The 23,815-nt window shown below is 43.9% G+C and overlaps 1 protein-coding gene across 1 annotated transcript in view; it reads left to right on the top strand.

Annotated features, from left to right (window-relative positions):
- LOC126191512 (probable cytochrome P450 6a14) overlaps positions 1–23,815 on the top strand; it is a 67,054-nt gene that overhangs the window by 24,635 nt on the left and 18,604 nt on the right. The window contains exons 2-4 of the mRNA XM_049932407.1: positions 7,505–7,734; positions 16,840–17,078; positions 22,407–22,669. Of these exons, the coding sequence (XP_049788364.1) occupies positions 7,505–7,734; positions 16,840–17,078; positions 22,407–22,669 (732 nt within the window). The remainder of the gene's footprint in view (positions 1–7,504; positions 7,735–16,839; positions 17,079–22,406; positions 22,670–23,815) is intronic.

Here is a 23,815-nt window from a genome sequence, read left to right as displayed (position 1 = left end):
GGCGGTACGTCCACCCGGCCTCCCGCATGCCCACTATACGCCCTCGCTCAAAGTCCGTCAACTGCACATACGGTTCACGTCCACGCTGTCGCGGCATGCTACCAGTGTTAAAGACTGCGATGGAGCTCCGTATGCCACGGCAAACTGGCTGACACTGACGGCGGCGGTGCACAAATGCTGCGCAGCTAGCGCCATTCGACGGCCAACACCGCGGTTCCTGGTGTGTCCGCTGTGCCGTGCGTGTGATCATTGCTTGTACAGCCCTCTCGCAGTGTCCGGAGCAAGTATGGTGGGTCTGACACACCGGTGTCAATGTGTTCTTTTTTCCATTTCCAGGAGTGTACTTGTGGAACTTGGTGAGATTTTAACTGCTAGAGCTGTATTTTTGAGAGCAATGCAACTTATCAAGCACACATCTCGAATCTATTACGCTGATAAAAGTTACGTACAACTAAGCTATGAATGGGGAATGTGGTGCACTGAGCGTTTCGGTCAGAAAACGTGATCGACTTACTGCTCTTCGTGTTCGACGATCACATTTATCATCTACGTCGGGAGCAACGGTGTGTAAACGATGCTTTGAAAAACTGTACTGCAGTTTCTCCCTGTGTGTTCAGTTACTGTCATGGATTACATTAGCATTCACATTGTGCAAACGACGAACGCCTCTACCACTAATACTAAAAGCTCAGACATCATTGCGCCATTGACCTCTAACGAAACACCATGTTACTGGTTAAACACCATTTCGGAATTTCTGGCCAGCATACCGAATATACAGAGATACATGAAACAGCGACGCAGCGGGGACACCATGTTGTTAGACTAGCACGACGTCATTTCGATTATAACCGAATTTAATGGCCTGTCTTGCTTGACTATTTCTCTCCTTGAGTACGTTTTCATTATAAATGTTACATAACGTCGGAGAAAATCAGCAGCATAGGCTCAATCCTCGACTGTTTTTATGGCTTGCAACTGGCGCGAACTAAATTTTGATGTTTGTGAGTCTATACAGGCTTCTGAAGTTATCGAACGCCTTGGATATCTTTTTTCTTCCACTACAGATTCTTCACGGATTCTCACTCGAAGTTTTTTAAAATCTGATGAATGGACATTAAGTCTCTATCCTGAATTTTGTGTACTTTGGTCATATATAAAAGCATTATCTGAACAGCATCATTATTTTCCAAAACATTTCATATCATCTACCAGATGACTTCAGCTATTATTTTAAGTGCCTTTTCAATAAATTTTACATAAACTCGACATTCCTTCTGTAGTTTCCTCAGTCTCTGTTATGAACAGGCATCTTAACTGAACTGTTTGCTGTTCCTATTCTTTGCCACTTTCAGTGTACAGAGGAAAGAGTCTCGGGTAGCAGCAAGAAAATTTTGTGTGTTAAAAGTTATCTGTTATTTTTGCATTTCCGGATATTTTTTGTACTTCAGTTGCTTAACACCGGCAACAGTTCTTTCGTACTTAACTGTGTGATATTATCAGTACAAAACAGAGAGTGACATATATGGGCCACAGACTCACGAGCATACTCATTTTTCTCCTCATTAATATGTAATCTACTTTCCTTGCAATAGGTCTGTAGGAACTTGTTATGAGCTGCAAGTCCTCTTTGGTGCCACTGATTACAATAACGTCATTAGCATATGCTAGCCGATTTATTGTGTTATACCATCAATAACGTACAGAGTTACAACACTCAGGATTGGCCTAACCAAAGTCTGCGGGTTGATTCCAGACGGAAGCCGTCGGCTGACAGTAGTGTGTGCGCTGCCGTACTTTTCTTGCAAGATTAGAGCCATGTACTGCACCTGGACACGAAAGCAGATCCTTTACTTTTACTCTCTTCACGATTTCAGATCTCCCAGAACGCCTGTCTTACTTTCCGAACTTCACAGAGGTTCTTCTACATATCTTGCGGAGTCAGCGCCTCTGAAAAATTGGATACTGCGGAGAAATGGCTTAGTCACCGGCTAGGGGATTGATTGCAGACTCCATCTTGCCACCTGCAGCTGAGTGTGTACTAATTTAAAAGTTCCTGCTAGGTTAAAACGTATGCTCTTCTACGTATCTGATGATAACCAACGCACAACCCATGAGAGTGCCAGATTTAAACATTAATTTCACATACACTCTTTATTTTAAAATTATCACAGTTTTTAAAAATGATTTATTTGCATCTCTCAATACTTCTTTCCATGTTTCTTTTGGAGAATGTTCATGGAATTTTTAGGGTAGCAACAGTTTCCTACGCACATGTCACGCAGTTCCAGTTTTTTTGGACCAGAGGTTTGTGGTCGCTGACCTGCAGGCAAATAACGTCCCATATATGTTCCACTGGGTTGACATCACGCAAATTTTGTGCCCAAGACATCAACCTGTGTTCACTAACAAGTAAGCACACTCGGCGAAAAACCGGTAGCCCCCAGTAGGCATCCAGTTAAATATCGTGTAACAAGGCCTCGCGGGTAAGCAGACAGCAGACTGAGTTTCATATGAAGAACGTTCACGAAATGTAGTCCATCCATAAATGGCTTACGAAACACTCGTTCAACTAATATGTGAATGTTGCTCGTCAGTCTGGGATCCATATCAGGTAGCATTGATAGAGGAAATAAAGTCCGCATCTCGTGGTCGTGCGGTAGCGTTCTCGCTTCCCACGCCCGGGTTCCCGGGTTCGATTCCCGGCGGGGTCAGGGATTTTCTCTGCCTCGTGATGGCTGGGTGTTGTGTGCTGTCCTTGGGTTAGTTAGGTTTAAGTAGTTCTAAGTTCTAGGGGACTGATGGCCATAGATGTTAAGTCCCATAGTGCTCAGAGCCATTTGAACCATTTTTGAGGAAATAAAGAAGATTCGAGGAAGAGTAGCACGTTTCACTACAGTTTCATTCAGTAAGCGCGAAAGCGTCACGGATGTACTGAGCAAACTTCAGTGGAAGACGCTGCTAGAGAGACTTTCTGCGCCACAGTGTGGTCTCCTGCTAAAGTTCCAAGAACGTAAGTTCCTGGAAGAGCCAACAGTTACACTAAGTGCTCCTGTGTATATCACTCGGAAGGACCATGATGATAAGATTACAGAGTTTAGAGCTCATACAAACACTTACTAGCAGTCGTTCTTCCCATGAGCCATTCGCGACTGGAACAGGTAAATGGTAAATGATAATGGTCCACAAAATACCCTCCGCCACATATCGTGAAGTGGCTTGCGGAGTATAGAAGAAGATGTGGATTTAACGCTTCTACCCCTGGCAATGGCCCCCATTCGGCGAGTAGGAGTGTCCATACCTTTCTTCAGGTATACCATAAACTGACGCCTTCCTAGTGAAATCTGGTAGAGGTACCAAATTATGGGGATGTAGATTGCGACTTTGCACTCACTATCCAAAAAAGTCCGACGCACTTTCTGCCGGATTAAGTTGGGATGCTTTAGCGGGCCATTAGCGCCCAACAGAGTGCACGAGTGTTCAGCAAGCTAGGAATATATACGTGCAGTCCTGTAAACAGGGCTGTTGTCATCTTGGAAGATGGTAATATTCACAGCATACTCACGGAGAAGATATACACTGAGGTAACAACAGTCACGGGATAGCTTTATGCAAATATACAGATGGCGGTAGTATTGCGCACACAAAGTACAAAAGGGTAGTGAATTGGCGGAGCTGTCATTTTGTATTCAGGCGATTCGTGTAAAAAGGTTTACGGCACGATAAGGGCTGCACGACGGAAATTAATATACTCTGAATGCGGAATGACAGTTGCAGCTAGACGCATGGGAGATTCCATTTCGGTAATCGTTAGGGAATTCACCACGGACAGCGAAGTGGCAGACGGCCGTTACTTAACGACCGATCACAACGGCGTTTTGCGTAGAGTTGCCAGTGCTAACAAACAAGGAAGACTGCATGAAATAACGGCAGAAATCAATCTGGGACGTGCGACGAACGTATACGTTAGAACAGTGCGGCGAAATTCGAGGTCGATGGGCTATGGTAGTAGACGAACGAAGCGAGTGCCTTCGCTACCGATATCACATCGCCTGCAGTGCCTCTCCTGGGCTCGTGACCATATCTGTTGACTCTAAACAACGTGAAGACAGTGGATTGCTCAGATGAGTCCCGATTTCAATTGATAAGAGCTGATGGTAGGGTTCGAGCGTGGCGCTGAGCCCACGAAACCGTGAATCCAAACCGTCAACGAGGCACAACGCAAGCTAGTGGTGCCTGCGTAATGGTGTGGGCTGTGTTTATTACGTGGAATTGACTGGGTCCTCTTGTCCAATTGCACCGTTCACTGACGGAAATACGAGGGCCGTTCAGAAAGTAACCTCCGGATGATTTAAAAAAATACACGAAGTTAAATAAAAATATTTTAATATATACATCTTACAACTACATCTTTGCACTATTTTTCTACATAGTCTCCATAGCGATTGAGGCACTTATCGTATCTCTTCACAAGCTTTGAAATTCCTTCTGCATAAAAATCACCCGCTTGTGCCTGGAGCCAGCCTGTGACCGCATCTTTGAGCTCTTCGTCGTCATCAAACCGCTGCGACCCGAGCCATTTCTTCAAATGCATGAAGAGGTGATAATCACTTGGCGCCAGGTCTGGGCTGTAAGGTGGATGGTTGATAACGTCCCACTTGAAGGACTCAAGAAGGGCCGTTGTTCTGCGAGCAGAGTGAGGACGGGCGTTATCGTGCAAAAAAACGATACCGGAAGTCAGCATACCACGGCGTTTGTTCTGTATAGCCCGTCGTAACTTTTTTATTGTTTCACAGTACACGTCTTGATTAATGGTCGTACCACGTTCCATGAATTCAACCAACAACACCCCTTTGGCATCCCAAAACACCGTTGCCATCAGTTTTCTGGCAGAAAAATCTTGCGAGGCTTTTCTTGGTTTGGTAGGCGAATTTGAATGTGCCCACATCTTTGATTGTTCTTTTGTCTCAGGGTTCACGTACTTAATCCAGGTTTCGTCACCGGTCACGATTCTGTTTAACAATGGTTCTCCTTCGTCCTCATAACGTGACAGAAAGTCTAATGCAGAAGCCATTCTTTGAGTTTTGTGGTGGTCGGTAAGAATTTTGGGCACCCATCGTGCACAGAACTTACGGTAACCCAATCTTGCTGTCACTATCTCGTACAAGAGAGTCTTAGAAATCTGTGGAAAACCAGTAGACAACTCCGACATTGAGAAACGTCGATTTTCACGAACTTTTGCATCAGCTGTCTGAACGAGTTCGTCAGTCACCAATGATGGTCTACCACTCCTCTCTTCATCATGAACGTTTTCTCGTCCAGTTTTAAATAAACGTACCCATTCACGGACAACTCCTTCACTCATAACTCTTGGTCCGTACACGGCACAAAGCTCACGATGAATAGCTGCTGCAGAATATCCTTTGGCTGTAAAAAACCTTATGACAGCACGCACTTCACATTTGGCGGTGTTTTCTATTGCAGCACACATTTCAAACTGCCACAAAAACAAAATTAGCGCAGGTACGACGTTCACTCGACCACGGCTTGATGCCGACTGACCTGTTGAGTGCGTGAACGCACAGATGACGTCGCTACTCCCCCCACAATCCGCACTGGGACCGATCGGAGGTTACTTTATGAACCGCCCTCGTAGTTCTGATCGGTTACTTGGATACCATTTGCAGCAATTCATAGACTTCATGTTCCCAAACAACTATGGAATTCTTATGGATGACAATGCGCCATGTCATTGCGCCACAGTTGCTCACGATTTGTTTGAAGAAAATTTTGGACAATTCGAGCGAATGATTTCGCAACTTAGATAACCAGACATGAATCCCATCGGACATTTATGGAGCATAATCGAAAGGTCAGCGCCTGCACCGGCAACACTTTCTCTGTTGTGGACGGCTGTAGAGGCAGCGTGGCTCAATGCTTCTTCAAGGGACTTCCAGCAACGCCATGTTGAGTTGCTGCACTACGCCGGGCAAATGGAGGTCCGACACGATATTAGGAGGTATTACACGACTTTTGTCTCATCAGTGTAGAAGAAAGGGCAACATTTGGTCCATGAGGACGTTGAAGTAAACATCCCAGTTCGTGTTCATCGTAACTTGAATGAGTGTTGCCAAGCCACTGTAGGGAACACAAGCCGAAAAGATCACAGAACAAACTCTGGCCTGAACTACACTCTCCCCATACTTGGTGTTATAAGCCTCGTTGGGCCATTGAGGCACTCGTAGTCCTGCATCACTTGGTAATGGGTAAAAGCCCGACTCATCGGACCAAACTACACGTCTCCTACTAGCTACCGTCCAATTTCTGTGCTGTCGACTCATTGACCTCAAGTAGCTTTAGCTACCGCCATGAACAATGAATGGCCTTTTGCGAGGTACCTGACTCCAACTTCGCAATCTTCGCATGGAAGCTGATTGTGATGCACCTACCTTCAATGACAGGGGCAATCCCTGCTGCGTTAGAAACGATTGTCACTGAGAGAGTGTCGCACTTATCTCTGGTCCGTGTCAGGAAGGCTCCTCTTACTACGCCAAGTTTCATAGCCGCATTAATACACCATTCTTTCTCGATACGTTTAACAATATGCTTTGACCATCAAGAAATCGGCCAGTTGCACTCATCATGAGGTTATGGACCCCTCCAAACACTATATCACGTTTCTGCCTTGTCTCCACTTGGCTTATCTCACTGCGCTGATTCTGTACACTGACAGACATGTACGCCACTTCACTGCCATGATTTCTGTCACTGATGTCGGGTCGTATGATCGTCTGGTGCCAGTTGTAGACCGCCAGCAGCGATCCAAAGAGACAAGTGTGTTTATTTAAGAGGGTGACACATAATTCGTCCAGTGAGCTTATTTTTCTACCAACTTAGCAGGAGCAGGGGGACATTAAAAGATAACATGCTATTTGGTAGAAAGATTCCAGAATGAGATTTTCACTCTGCAGCGGAGTTTGCGCTGATATGAAACTTCCTGACAGATTAAAACTGTGTGCCGGACCAAGACTCGAACTCGGGACCTTTGCCTTTGGCGGGCAAGTGCTCTACCAACTCAGCTACCCAAGCACGACTCACGACCCGCCCTGTGAAGTTTGGAAGGTAGGAGACGAGATAGTGGCAGAAGTGAAGCTGTGAGGGCGGGTCGTGAGTCGTGCTTCGGTAGGTAGCTCAGTTGGTAGAGCACCTGCCCGCGAAAGGCAAAGGCCCCGTGTTTGAGTCTCGGTCCGACACACAGTTTTAATCTGGTAGAAAGATGATGATGGTGACGTTTATTTTTACAACAGCGGTAAAAACTTCTTTCACACATGGCAGCAATGGCCTTAATGCCTACGAACACCAATTTTATTTCTTTACCACACACGCTCATTTGACATACGTCTATTGGTCGACAGCGACTGTTTGTTTTGCTTCATAGAAAAAGAAAGAGCGGTGCGATTAGACAGACAAGCAAGAAAACTCAATTCAGCTACTTTTGTTTCAGAGTTTTCAGCATGGCCTTCTACGCTGAGTCGTGGCTCACCGAGCTGTTGGTAGGCCTGTCGCTGGTGGTGGTGGCAGTGTACGTGTGGTTCTCCCACTCGTACAAGTACTGGAAGAAGAAGGGCGCACCTTACCAGGAACCGCAGTTCCCTTTTGGCACTGCCAAAGATATTATTTTGGGCAAGCGGTCGTTCGCAGTGGGCTCGTCTGACTTATACCGGCAATTCAAAGGTAAGATGAAATGAAAACATTTCTTAAATCCATTGTGATCTCCATGATAAGTCATTGAGGTAATGTATTTCCTTTGAGTTAAATCCCACCACGGAACAGGTATTCGTCATTCGTCTTTACCGGAAATGCTCTGTAACATAGTATCATTTGATCCAACAAAAGTGCGACTCTTATTATTTAAAAAACATCTCTATAACAGTCATTTATATCACAGTCAGTCCACTTGACGGACGAAAATTTCTTAACCCCAAGCAGTATTTTAGGTTAGGAGAGGTGGAGGAGGGCTAAATGGTAACACTTCTCCTCCCAGGTGTTGCAACTACGACGGATGTTTGAGAAGCTATTTCTGCTTCACCTCACTATGATAACGGTTGTACTCGTATAAAGTTGATAGTGCTTGAGCATTTCATGGAATGAGGCCACTGGAGAGAGCAGGCATGTGACCTTTGTAATGGATTGCATCGTAGAAATCGATATCTAGGTCATGCGTTAGTTGAAAAAACTTTATGGCTGATTTTGGTTTTGCAGCCTTCATTAGATTCAATGACACAATGGCATATAGCCACTACACGTTTTATGTTAATAAAGTGTTCTGTATTGACTATGATTGTACTCATATACATCACTGCTGTACTCATTGGATGCGTTGATGGTTGCAAAGCTGAAACAAGTCATGAATTTTAATACATTAATATGTGGCTAAGTCCTTGAGTCCTATAGTTTAGTGCTATGACATTTTATAAACAACTGCTTGTGACCATTGTTTCGAGTGCAGCGGTATTCACTGGCTTGCAGGTCCGCCTAGTATCCTATAAAGATGCCAGGAGTCCTTCATATTGTACTACAATATTTCTGTAGGTGACTTTGAAAAGTTTTCCCTATAACGTTTGATTATGGTTTGCAGCTACAGAGGTATGGAGGCTACGTGGGCCGAGATCAGAGCGGTCCCCACTCTGGTGTTGAGGTGTTATCTGTAGATGGTGGCACCGTTGGGTCTCAGTGACTGGCAGACACTGTGAGTACTAGAAATACCACGTCCACAGAAGAGAGGGCAGCTAAGCCCATGTTCTGACACATGGTCGGAAGAACCCAGGCGCTCCTGCCATTGGCGGAGAACGTGGAGAGGGCAACCTCCTTGGCTGACCTGAGTGACCAGCATAAGTATGAAATAAAACAAATTTCAAAGAAAACTGAACGAGCAAGCTATAGAAAAGTTAATAACACAGTTATAAAGAGAAAAACAAGACGGGTATGTAGGTGAAAACGCGCCTTCGGTCTGAAAAGGAGTTCTTAAGTTATTGAATTTCAAAGCTTTTGTAACTATACTGAACTCTGAAAATTAGTATCTCGACAACGCCTTGTGCGATTTTCACAAACTAAATGTATACAGATAGGTTTTATTGAATACTATTGGAATGTAATGGCAGATTTTTAGTAAACATGATATATTTAAAAATACATCATATAATATGCATTCTCCAGATAAAAATGTGGATCTACAGGTAAACAATTAATAAAATGCGAGGCATATCCGGAAAGCAAGTACTATTTTGGGAAAAAAACTCATAAAACCATTTTATCTAAATCAAAATTTATGCATTATTTTAGATGGCATTGTTTGGATCAGCTAGATATCAGTAAAGTAAATTTAGTAAAAAAAATAGTCTGGATTGCACATTCATGTATTAAAATGTCACCGGTTTTGGCCTCTAGTAGTAGACCGTCTTCAGGTAATGCACTATGCAACTGACGATGATGATGCTCGGAACAGCTCTGCTGACTTCAGTCACAAAACTGCGTTGTGTGGAACATTAATTTAAAACTTACACTGAATGAACTTTGATTTACTTTCATTTTTACTAGAGGTTTACGCATTACTTAGCATGAGCTACTGTTATCGTTCGCTTTGAGCTGTCACACCGTGGCACTTTGATTCCATAATAAACAATTACTAAGCTGACACAGTGTTAAAGAAACAATGAATGAACTCAGTTTTATTGACAAAGAGAATACTGTGAGTTGTGAACACTATTTTTCACTGTGTATTCCTCACCAAGATCACCCAAACAATAGTTTGTGGAGGGTGGGACGGGTAACCTGTGAGTGTTGGGTGTTTTTAACTTTTCTGAAGGTGAATGGTGACATGTAAGTATCCGTAAGAAAGTTTCAGCTACGACCCAGTTAAAAAACTACGTAATACCAGCTTTTAAATCATGGCTACACTATATTTTTTCCTTTCCCTGAAGGGGAAGGGGTTTATGGCTCCCCTTGTTCCCAGACGTGGACTCCCTTATACCTCAGCTAATGCAGTTTCACCCAAACTATGAAGTAAAGCTTGGGATGAGATCTTATGGCACCAAATCCAGTAATGCCACAGCAACCCCGACCAAAGACTGCAATGGCGGGGTTGATCATGCTAGAGACCCTGAGCAGAAGTGTCAACTCCCGACAGCAGAGTTTACCCACAGCAGGGGTAGGCAGCGGGGAATTTGCCTGCACAGGTGATGGTGGGTGAGCGACTGCACGCCCTGCACAGCATATGTGAACCCATAAGGTACCCCACCAGATTACCAGATTTTCGAATGCGTCTAATTGCTCCTCACCAGACTGAGCACGGATGGTGGTGCTGCGTCCAAGGCCCCAAGGTAGAACTCCCTGTTCCATAGAACAGCCAGAGAAGCAGATGGGAGTCCGACATAGGGCCCCTCTCCAGGCTGCTCGGCTGCACACTAAAATACCTCCACTGAAAAACGAGCAATATTTATACGTGACTAACTTGTGCTTGTTGTGCCGCCATACTAAATTCTACGCCCCAAGTCAGAACATTGCTGCGGCCTGGATATGGTGAAATTGGACCATCTTAGTCGTAGCTGTTCAATCGATATGCCGCATTCGTGATTTCGCACTTCAGGTTGCCCAGCTGGGCTATGGTGTGAGATAACTGGCTAGTGATGCGCCTGTAATACACTCCTGGAAATGGAAAAAAGAACACATTGACACCGGTGTGTCAGACCCACCATGCTTGCTCCGGACACTGCGAGAGGGCTGTACAAGCAATGATCACACGCACGGCACAGCGGACACACCAGGAACCGCGGTGTTGGCCGTCGAATGGCGCTAGCTGCGCAGCATTTGTGCACCGCCGCCGTCAGTGTCAGCCAGTTTGCCGTGGCATACGGAGCTCCATCGCAGTCTTTAACACTGGTAGCATGCCGCGACAGCGTGGACGTGAACCGTATGTGCAGTTGACGGACTTTGAGCGAGGGCGTATAGTGGGCATGCGGGAGGCCGGGTGGACGTACCGCCGAATTGCTCAACACGTGGGCCGTGAGGTCTCCACAGTACATCGATGTTGTCGCCAGTGGTCGGCGGAAGGTGCACGTGCCCGTCGACCTGGGACCGGACCGCAGCGACGCACGGATGCACGCCAAGACCGAAGGATCCTACGCAGTGCCGTAGGGGACCGCACCGCCACTTCCCAGCAAATTAGGGACACTGTTGCTCCTGGGGTATCGGCGAGGACCATTCGCAACCGTCTCCATGAAGCTGGGCTACGGTCCCGCACACCGTTAGGCCGTCTTCCGCTCACGCCCCAATATCGTGCAGCCCGCCTCCAGTGGTGTCGCGACAGGCGTGAATGGAGGGACGAATGGAGACGTGTCGTCTTCAACGATGAGAGTCGCTTCTGCCTTGGTGCCTATGATGGTCGTATGCGTGTTTGGCGCCGTGCAGGTGAGCGTCACAATCAGGACTGCATACGACCGAGGCACACAGGGCCAAGACCCGGCATCATGGTGTGGGGAGCGATCTCCTACACTGGCCGTACACCACTGGTGATCGTCGAGGGGACACTGAATAGTGCACGGTACATCCAAACCGTCATCGAACCCATCGTTCTACCATTCCTAGACCGGCAAGGGAACTTGCTGTTCCAACAGCACAATGCACGTCCGCATGTATCCCGTGCCACCCAACGTGCTCTAGAAGGTGTAAGTCAACTACCCTGGCCAGCAAGATCTCCGGATCTGTCCCCCATTGAGCATGTTTGGGACTGGATGAAGCGTCGTCTCACGCGGTCTGCACCTCCAGCACGAAAGCTGGTCCAACTGAGGCGCCAGGTGTAAATGGCATGGCAAGCCGTTCCACAGGACTACATCCAGCATCTCTACGATCGTCTCCATGGGAGAATAGCAGCCTGCATTGCTGCGAAAGGTGGATATACACTGTACTAGTGCCGACATTGTGCATGCTCTGTTGCCTGTGTCTATGTGCCTGTGGTTCTGTCAGTGTGATCATGTGATGTATCTGACCCCAGGAATGTGTCAATAAAGTTTCCCCTTCTTGGGACAATGAATTCACGGTGTTCTTATTTCAATTTCCAGGAGTGTATTTGCGGTTATCAGCGGTCTCCCCTTGTCGAAATTCCGCTTCGCTAATTTGATTTTGCTTCATTCGTCGCAAAGGAAGGTGTCTGAATTTTTACATGGCTGCACCCAATATATTAATTGGTGACCCAAAAGCTAAGAACAATGATGAAAATGAGATGAGGGGATCATGTAATTAATTATTCTGAATCAAATTAGGGTGAAAACAGGTTTGTGACACTGAAACGCGCACGTAATTATTTTAATAGTTGTACGGAGTTCTGTGTGCGAAGTTCCGTCTTTGACAACGATACCATCCTGAGACTGAACCAATAAAACAGATAATTGATCAGTATGAAAACTATTCCTGTCACGAGGTATAAAGAAATCAATTCTCAACCATCTGTCTGCGAGTTTTAAAATATCCTCTAACATCTCCTAACAACATTTCTGCAAAGCTCTTATACGCAACAGACATTTACCTCGCCTTGCCGCGGCAACTGTGTGATCAGAAACATGAAAAAAATATTTCAAATAGCGATACTGCGAGCCATTTAGGGTGCCATGCATGACTAATTACAATAAATACTGCCATATTTTTATACACAGAAACTGAACGATCAGGAGGGGTTTGGTCAACTTAAGCGATGTAAAGAAAAATGAAAGAAACCGATAAAAACTTTTAATTTTCCTATACTCAGAAAATTGATGATTTAAAAGCTGAGAAACCTCAAAATGTCTTTTAATTACTGCACAATACTAAATACTCAATAAAAACATTTCTGGCCACAACAAATATACGAATAATACTTTGAGTGTATGCATGCATAAATCTGACAAACTCTCTCCAGTATCGAAGCAACCAACAACTGCGAGCAGCGGAAAGGCAGATTACCAAAAATAAAAACAACCTTCTATTAATACCAAACTCTCCTCCGGAACTACTAGAACGATCACGGCAGGCTGCGACCTCGCAGCTTCACTCCACCGCACCCTGCGTCCGAACACTTCCGACTCCCCTCGACAACTGCTCGCTCGCTAATACTAGCGATAATAATATCTCAGACTCATTAGAGCTTGTGTATGCACACACCAGAGTAATAGACGTCCAACATTCAACACAGCTTGTCTGAAAGAAGAGAATGGTTGATAGACTTTATCCTGAGGCATCAAATTATCGTCACTTTTGTAATAGAAGCAAGGATATTTGTGTGCGCGTGGCGGGGGGTGCGACAAGGGAGTGTTACAAAGGGCGATTCAGTAAATGTTTACAAGCTGACGTGGCATATTGGGTTTACAACAAGGATCAGTAACACATAGGAACCGGGATCACAAAGGCCAACTGCGGCTACTACGTGGTGGTGAAGTTATTTAGTCACATGTTACAAATGGACACCCACTATAGGAGATGCTCAAAGTTTTGTTCAGATGCATCGACACACGCCTGACGTCGGCTCTGCATTGAACGGCGCACCCTCTCACAGCTACCTGGTGTATCTCGAAGACATGCTGCTGCCACAACAATCATGCCCACTAGGTCCTCTGGCAATGTAACAACTGTTTCATACACAAGGCCCTTCAGATACCCCACAGAAAAAAAATCGGTTGGGGACAGATCGGCTGATCGTGGCGGTCATGAGACCGGCCCACCACAACCAATCCAGTGGTCGGGAACAGTTGCCTGCAGATGTGCGCTCACTTGTCTGCTGAAGTGCGTGTGGCCTCCGACGTGCTGAAATCGAATGCAGCGATCAAGAGCCATGGGAACATCTTTCAGCGTATACGGCATTACCTCTCGCAGGAGTATGAGATACGTGCAACCGTGAAGTCGGCCACTAGAATGTACGGCCCAATTAAACAATCTCCGACGATGGCAGCCCACACGTCAACACTGAATTTGCGTTGTGAGGCATGCTTAAGTGCTACATGTGGATTCACATCCGCTCATGTATGCAGGTTTTGAACGTTCATCACACTGTCAAGTGAGAACGCAGCTTCATCAGTGAAGAGGACACTCACTGTGAACCATCGGTCTGCAGCAGAGTTCTGCATAAACCATAACGGAAATTCCACGCGTTCGTTGTAGTCTCCCGGTCGCAATGTCCCGATACATTGCAAATGAAAGGGATGCAGTCCTTCGTCGTGTACAATGCGCCAGACGGAGGGGATGAGGATATCAGTGGCGTGGTATATACCTCATGTACTTAGTGACGGTGTATGCTGCACCCACCTCTAACAATATCACCACTTGCAAAATAGGTTAGAAATCAGATTAATAATGTTGCTCACGCAGCATATGTTCGCTTTATCGGGCAACAACAAAGTTATTGACTGTGGATAGTATCGTCAGAATGGAAATAATGAAGTCACTATAAAAAAGTCATTAATTTTGGCACTTATCTTGAATGGATTCCCACGTAGATTTCGTCGAAGTTGCTATGGCTCATCTTGTTGATTCTAGGGTGATTCCACTTTGACTGCTAGAAGGTCCAGATCTGTATTTTAGCAATATTTGAAGACCTAACAAATGCGTTTTTCAGGAAATTCTTAATGATCAAACAATCCCAGATCAGCACAGTGGTATGGTAGAAATGATTTTTGACTTGGTGTTCACGATCCACATTTTTATTAAACTTCTCGTAAATTCACATATACTTCTTAATTGTCACATCATCAAGAAAAGAGTTTTGTATCAATCTTCATATATTTAATTTCCACTTCATAGGCGAAGTACTGGTGCTAAACTGTTCGCACTGACCCTGTGCCCATAGTCATGTTGTACAAATGGAGAAGATGTCTTAATTATTGACGACGCCTTTGGCACAATTGTTTTATTAATCTCCACTGCATGATGTAATTTTAGATTTTTTACTTCTGATGAAGTAACAACTTAACTTCTGCAAAGTGAAACAAAGACTGCTCTGTGCGTATTCGCGCCAAAACTGTTACAAGTAAGTCAAAGATTATGGAAGTCTCACAGAAATGAAAACACACAATATCGCTGTAATATATCGATACATCGGAGTACCTATACATTAATAAAACCACATGTGAATATTGTCACAAAAATATGTTTGTTACTTCGCAGAAAAGTAGTACGATATTACTGGTATCGAGAACTAGGGTTGGAGTACCGTAATGGTCACGTAAATAAAAGAACCATTACACACTCTAGAATGTTTTGTTTCACTGTAACTGTCCGTGTTATTCGTTGGCGACCAGCATCCGGCTTGAGCACACCGAACGAGTCGGTTTCAGACAATCGGCGATGCAGTAATGGCGAATAATGCGTATCACAGCATCTCTCTTTCGGGATGTTTCGCATGATACAATTGCACAGCTTCTTGTTCATTGCAGTTGGTCGCGGCATAAATCAAACCCATCCCAGCCAATTCGCTATACATACTTCCAACGCTTACACGGCGTGAATGGTGATGGTCTGCATGCGCTCCACTCGTGTTCGTATAACAACGCTCTCTTCTGACTATAGCCCCCTTTCGTATCATTTGCGATCCCTGGTTCCTACATGACTGCTGATCTTTATTGTATGCCCTATGTGCCATGTGCCCACAAAAAGAACATCTTTCGTCTCTGTCAAAATACCTCCACATCAATAAAGAGGTCTGTAATATGTAACACACACTAATGAAACAACCCTCAGAAGTAATACGAAAGCTTCAGTTGCTTTCGGAACAGGTCAGCATTGCACTGTGTTTTCCTTTTATTGCATTCAGTGAACCCATGCACATGGTGTATGTTGACCTACTCATAATCAGAAAACCTATCCCGAGTGCCGTGTATCACAGATAACGTACAACTAATAGTGTTAGAAAAATAAACCAGAGACTGAACAGAGCAGAACGAGTCATTGCTGGGTGCCCGGCCGGCCTCGTATCTGAACGAGTGGCGCGGCGAACGTGATATGCCTATTGCGGCCGGAGGCAGTGGCCTGTCTGTGTCATGATCGATACTTGCGGTAGGCGGAGATACTAAAGTATGACAGATATTCCTTTTAGAAGCAATGTAGTCTGTTATTTGAAACTGCAAAACGATTTAGAAAAAATGTCTGAGTGGCGCGACAAGTGGCAGTTGACCCTAAATAACGAAAAGTGTGAGGTCATCCACATGAGTGCTAAAACGAACTCGTTAGACTTCGGTTATACGATAAATCAGTGTAATCTAAAAGCCGTAAATTCAACTAAATACCTAGGTACTACAATTACAAACAACTTAAATTGGAAGGAACACATAGAAAATGTAACAGGCCTACACTACGCTTGTCGTCCTCATTTAGAATACTGCTGCTCTGTGTGGGATCCTTACCAGATAGGACTGACTGAGTACATCGAAAAAGTTGAAAAAAGGCAGCACGTTTTGTATTATCGCGAAATATGGGAAAGAGAGTCACAGAAATGATACAGGATTTGGGATGGACATCATTACAAGAAAGGCGTTTTTCGTTACGACGGAATCGTCTCACGAAATTCCAATCACCAACTTTCTCCTCCGAATGTGAAAATATTTTGTTGACACCGACCTACATACGGAGGAACGATCACCACGATAAAATAAGAGAAAACAGAGCTCGTATGAAAAGATATAGGTGTTCATTCTTTCCGCGCGCTATACGAGATTGGAAGAATAGAGAATTGTAAAAGTGGTTCGATGAACCCTCTGCCAGGCACTTAAATGTGATTTGCACAGTATCCATGTAGATGTAGTTTTTTTTTTTTTTTTCCAGGCAATCGTTTCTTCGGAACGTACTTCTTCCACCGTCCAGGCCTGGTGGTAATGGACCCAGATTTGATCCGCAGCATCCTCGTCAAAGATTTCTGGACCTTCCAAGACAGAGCAGTGCCAGTAAATGAAAATGAGCCCCTGAACCACCATCTTTTCGTGTTACGTGGGGACAAATGGCGGAGGCTACGAGTGAAGCTGACGCCCACATTTACATCTGGGAAAATGAAGATGATGTTCCAGGTGAGTCAGCTGGCAGTTTTCATATTCTGTGTTCAACAGTACAGAAACGTTGACGCGAGGTGGCTTCCATGCTATTTGACTGAAAGTCCTAATCTTCCTCAGGAGGCATGTTCAGCAGCTGGCGTTGCACTCCTGTGTTTGTGCTGCCAGAGGCTATTGTCCACAGTAACTGTTAGTAGGGCTATGAGAACTATGGTGCATTTTGTTTACATTTGTGAAGTCACGTGACATAGGTCTTTGATCTTGAGATGAGGTCATTGACTTTTGATGGCGTCATAAGCCACATCCCTTTTTCAAAGAAGTCATACTGATGACATCACGAGCCACACCCCATTCATTAAGACATCATGAAGAGATGAATGTATGGTATTTGTTAAATGGGTAGGAAAGCAAAAGAATGAAAGATGGTGGGTGGTAAATTTAAAAACATGCGCGCACACACACACACACACACACACACACACACACACACACACACACAAAGGACAGCAGCAACACGATCACCTACTTTCTGCTGGTAGTTGTCTGGTATTTATACATTGTTTTTTTGCTGAGGCATCAATTGCCAACATGCTCCGACAGGAAAGAGTATGCTCTGTAAAAAATGCATGTGTTCTTTCCTCAGACAAGTTTGCGAGTCACTGCATAAATTTCGTATTTCACTGACCTGACAAAATTTGGACAGCTGCGCATGATTTGTGAGTGAGTTTAGGCTCGTCAATACGCATGTTTCATATTACACAAAACCGAGAATCAAATGCAGTCTTACTAGAACATCCAATAAATAGTTTCCTAATTTACGCAAATTTTTTTGGGACGTAAACTTTGAAAGATTAATGCAAAGATACGAAAATAAAGGCTTCGGAGTGTTTTACTGTACTTTATTGTATTTCCAAGCCTCCATGTATGTAGATATTGCAGTTGTGACATTTCGCAATGGATTTGTAGTATGCGAAACTGGAAATGATGAAATTTATTTCAGTGATGAAGTCTAGTGAGCAGCCAATTACTCATGAGGGAAAAATAATCGATCACTTACTTAGTGGAGGTAGTATGAGTTTGCTTGAGATGCACGAAGCGCAATCTGCAATTGTTTTCACTAGGCACCATGTGCTGGTGCTAGGCTTTCAAAGGAAAGCTATCAGCAGGCATATCAGGTAACACTCCGAGTAACAACACACGTTGCACGGACAACCTGCTGTTGCAATAGTTAAGCCTCTTAACCCTTAGTGTCCTGAACTATCAAAAACACATATATTTTCAGTTTTTTATTGAACACAGCAGCAAGTAGTAATAAAATAACAGAGATTAATTTTAAAAATTTTATCTTAATTTTTTTATTATTTCACCAAGTACCAACTGGCCGTCCAGTGACTCACTGATCTACAGTTCCCAGTATAGCACGTATTGTAACTAACAAAACAGAATGTGTTAGTATGCACAAAGGCTACAGATTTATGAATATTAAGAAGGTAGTTACACTGTTACTAAATGGAATTCAGCAAAACAGTTTTTTCGGAATGGTCCACACCTCCTTTGTAACAATTATTGTAGTCCCTTACTACAATTAGGCACTGAATGTTGATTTTGGTGCCATACTTTTGATTTCTGGGCACGAATATTACTTCACTACCATGGTAATTGCAAGCCAAACACACAGCTTTGTTGTCTTTACACAAAATACCTCAATTCCAGAGGTTGACACCTTGTAATCAAAGTCACCTCTTTTCATTTCCTTAGAAATCGAAAGGCCTGATGGGAAACCTTTTCTATTGATCCTCATCGTCCCATAAGCCGAAGTTTTCTCTAGCTTTAGCCTTTCAAGCAGCGCAATGGAAGTAAAATGTGTTCAAAGTACTGTCTCCTGTTTTTTCTCGAAAACTATTTTGATAATCCTGAAACTACCCTTTCTCCTAATTCATAATTTTCAAATTATCTCTCCAGAGCTGCATTTCTCTCTTGATAAATATCAACGGCAAGAATGTAGTCTTTCTGGTCTGCAACACACCACAGTTTTAACTGCGTTTCACTGGCTTCAGTGGGTTGGAGTGATTCGTCGGACTCTCCCTCTGAAGAAAGTAATTGACTCATCTACACTCAATGCTTCTGTTCCGTCATACAATGTTGCGGAACGATTATTTGTAAAACAAATCATAGGACGCACTTTATTAGCTTTGTCAGTATTATTTGGGGCAATGCAGGGGAGATATCATTCCAATGTAAATTAGAGATCACTGTATCGAACTCGTCACAAGTCATTGTGTTTCTTTACCAATTGAACAGCAAGGTCATCACTAGACGACCAACAGTGTTTCCATTATGGAAATTTATGGTACCCCATGAAAAAATTTCTTCTAATGAAAGATATCAGCTCTTTCTTCTTGAGGCTCAAAATTTTGTTCTTATGAGTTACATGGAGGTTACTCTGGTACACTACATCCCCTAAGAATGGCTAAAGAAGGACTAGCATCACATCTGTAACTGTTTCACACGCTCCCAGGTTTCCTCCATTGGGTCCAGAAAGAAAAATACATGAGCATTATTTCCAGAATTAAATCTACAGAAACATCAACTGCCATAAAACTACTTACCATCAGGGCTACTGTGGACTGGGGTGTTAGTATCAACTGATCGTTGTCTCTACCTCCTGTCAATTTCGCGCTCAGATATCTTTTCACTTTTTCACGGGTTTTCATGCAAGCAACCAATTATCCCTTGAGTTTCAGAATCCTTTACAATTTCAGATAAACTGATTTCAAAAACCACTGCTCCACAGTCTACTAAATCTTTAAAAATCGCTCTAAAACCTAAAAAAATTTCAGAAATCGCACCAGAACCTAAAACAGTCGAATTATTAAAGCCACTTGCATCAGTATAAAAGCCTTCATCATCCTCTCTATCTGTAACATGATTATCTCCTGGCAAGAGAAGAATTTCGTCATCTCTTATTATTTTCGGTGTTCGAAAAATGGCACTTCTCTGAAAAAAATTACAAAAATTATAATCATGCGACCACTAAAAAGTAGTCTGATCTTTACGCAAATACCTCTACAAAACTAGTAAAATACAACGAAAAACGTAAAAGAAAGCAATAAGCTACGCTTATGCAGCAGTATGCGAAATATGCCCAAGTGGCCAGACGGTACTTCAAAGTACCACACGATTTTTTGCTTACGTCGTAGATAAAAATTACAGATTTAACAAAAGAGGTGCACAAGAAGAATACAGAAGCCAATCTTCATCATATCTATACTGATAAACATAAAAAGTACAAAGAACTGAACGACATTATAAATAAGAAATACTCTCTCTCCAATGGGAATCTTCTGCAGTCTACATAATTACACTTTTTGGACAGCAAATAAGATCTAGAAGGCAGTGAAATTTTGCCGACTCAAGAAAAACATGAACTTAAACCTTACTTCACCCAAGGGTACGGGAAATACGTGTGCATCCTGAGAAAATAAGGATTGAAAGAGGTGGTATTTAGGAGTACCAAGAGGCAACGAAGAGTTAAGATGTGCTACCTGTCGTATCTATTTTATGATGTAGTCCAGAATTATTTCAATCAAATAAGCAATAGTCTGAATACTAAAGACATATCACTTCTTCTGTGAGATTTTAGGTCGAATAAACAAATTAGACTCTCTGGAGACGGGAGAGAATCGCTGGCACTGGATTGTTGAGCTGATAATTTTGAAGTGAGACGTTACTAACCATATGTCGTATTGTTTGAAGCGTAAGTGGATAAATATCAGCGTAGAACTACTGCTGATCAGATTTTTAAAATGTTCGCAGCTATACTAACTTCAGTTAGCAGAACTTGCTCACTGATGACGGAAATCTACCGATGCCGCCGATGCGAGCTTACCCTTAACATGGCGGAGCAGATACAGATCATCAGCAACAAAGAACCTACTAGATTAGAGAATAATCAGAATATGCTAGATTGTCAAACACAAAGTATGAATTTCGTGACTGTACTACACAAGTAGGTAATTATTCGACAATTCTTAAGATGTTTCAAGATCTATTTTCTTCATATTTGTCGTTTGCAGTGGATTAACCAAGTTTTCAGTCTTTCCGATTTCAAAATAACGAGGATCTGCTGTAGTACTGAATGGAGACGTGAGGGCAATGACTTAAAGAGATCACTATTGTTGTCAACAGTAGGTACTGTCAGCGAACAAGACGCACAGTGCATACCCAAACCAAGCGAAATGCAGTAACCATGTAACAACCCACTGGAGACGATGGTTCCTAACACCAAAATACTCAGAAGGTATCCCTGAATAAGGGTTGATGGAGTTCTTATTGACCCTGTATAGGCCTCCTGGTGAAACAGGCTTGGCATTGCGGATAAAAGTAATCTACCTTAAAAAATACGGGGTGATTCAAAAAGAATACCACAACTTTAAAAATGTGTATTTAATGAAAGAAACATAATATAACCTTCTGTTATACATCATTACAAAGAGTATTTAAAAAGGTTTTTTTTCACTCAAAAACAAGTTCAGAGATGTTCAATATGGCCCCCTCCAGACACTCGAGCAATATCAACCCGATACTCCAACTCGTTCCGCACTCTCTGTAGCATATCAGGCGTAACAGTTTGGATAGCTGCTGTTATTTCTCGTTTCAAATCATCAATGGTGGCTGGGAGAGGTGGCCGAAACACCATATCCTTAACATACCCCCATAAGAAAAAATCGCAGGGGGTAGGATCAGGGCTTCTTGGAGGCCAGTGATGAAGTGATCTGTCACGGGCTGCCTGGCGGCCGATCCATCGCCTCGGGTAGTTGACGTTCAGGTAGTTACGGACAGATAAATGCCAATGTGGTGGCGCTCCATCCTGCTGAAATATGAATTGTTGTGCTTCTTTTTCGAGTTGAGGGAACAGCCAATTCTCTAACATCTCCAGATACTGTAGTCCAGTTACAGTAGCACCTTCGAAGAAAAAGGGACCAAAAACTTTATTGGCTGAAATGGCGAACAAATGTACAACTAAATGGAACTTTATAGCTCCCTTAATTCGCCGACAGATAGAGCTTAGCTCTGCCTTTTGTCGTTGCAGAGTTTTAAATTCCTAAAGTTGTGGTATTCTTTTTGAATCACCCTGTATATTGAAGTGATGACCGACAACAGTTTAGTATACAGTACGTTTTGTGTACATTTCGTCAAATTTAGTGACTGGAGCACATTTCATCTTCAAATGCAGCGATTCGGTGGTATGAAAAATGGCAACTTTCGTATCTTGGAGAAATTTCTGCTGACGGCCAGAGGCACATAAGTCGATGTCAGCTAAGACGTACACCCATGCCTTCGCAGACGATGGCGGACTGCGGCCGCGAGATGGCGGAGGTGCTGGAGGGTCCGGCTTCCCGCGGGGAGGCGCTGGAGATGCGGGAGCTGAGCGCCCGCTACACCACCGACGTCATCGCCTCCGTCGCCTTCGGCATACAAGTCAGCTGCCAGCGGGACCCGGAGAACGAGTTCCGCCAGTGGGGGCGGCGCATCTTCTCGCAGGGTGTGCTGGACGTCCTCGCCATAATCGTCTCCTCCATACATCCAAAACTGCCGACTTTACTAAGGTAATCACCAGAACGGCTGCGACCCATACCAGATCCATTGATTATGCACTGACTGAACAGGTAAGTGCTCTCTGTTCGATGTTTGTCAAACTCATCGCATGAAGAGTATTAAATGATTAAACGTCCATTTCATTCAGAACTGCTGCCCATCGTCAGAATCAGTGTGAGGCGTGACCCTCATGGGGATGAATGCACTCAAGCTGCTTCATCTCCCAGCACGTACTGCAGCCTACATCCTTCTGAATCTGCTTAGTGTATTCATCTCTTGGTCTCCCTCTACGATTTTTACCCTCCACACTGCCCTCCAATACTAAATTGGTGATCCCTTGATGCCTCAGAATGTGTCCTATAGAATATCGTCGACGTACCGCTGTGCTGTACGGATGCCGCGGATGACAACAAAACGGCTCCTGCTATGAAAAGAAATGGCACTTCAGACCATTTACAAATGATTTGGTAATCCAGGTACTGTCGGTATAGCATCGTCCTTCAGTTGACGTCTATTTACATAATTTTCCATGTAACAATTCTCTTCAAAATGAAGAGAGCACAGCAAATGATTTCCTGTCGGTTGGAAGTTCTCTCTCCGAGTAGCAACTATCCATTTCCGATTTAGAAAATCATTTGTAAGGGGAAACCTAAACAAAAACAAACGCTCACGATGTATTATTTCTCCATGAAAATACTATATACAAGTAATAGACAGTAACAAACAACCAGAAATGACTGTCCTGTGAAATGTAACATTGTTTCCGTCTTCGTCTTTGCCTCCATTCTTACTGTTACAATTAAAACTAGCACACGAACGAACCATGTTTACGCAATGTTTCCCTGCAAATGGCGCCTTCTATCACGTTCAATGTGGAGGAGGGGAGGGGAGGAGATCAGTGTTTAACGTCCCGTCGACAACGAGGTCATTAGAGACGGAGCGCAAGCTCGGGTGAGGGAAGGATGGGGAAGGAAATCGGCCGTGCCCTTTCAAAGGAACCATCCCGGCATTTGCCTGATGCGATTTAGGGAAATCACGGAAAACCTAAATCAGGATGGCCGGAGACGGGATTGAACCGTCGTCCTCCCGAATGCGAGTCCAGTGTGCTACCCACTGCGCCACCTCGCTCGGTTTCAATGTGGAGACGCGACACTAGC

Source organism: Schistocerca cancellata, chromosome 6 (assembly GCF_023864275.1).
Source record: "Schistocerca cancellata isolate TAMUIC-IGC-003103 chromosome 6, iqSchCanc2.1, whole genome shotgun sequence".
Taxonomy (NCBI): Eukaryota; Metazoa; Arthropoda; class Insecta; order Orthoptera; family Acrididae; genus Schistocerca; species Schistocerca cancellata.
Note: the sequence above shows the minus strand (reverse complement) of the source record. Positions and strands in the feature narration are given on the sequence as shown.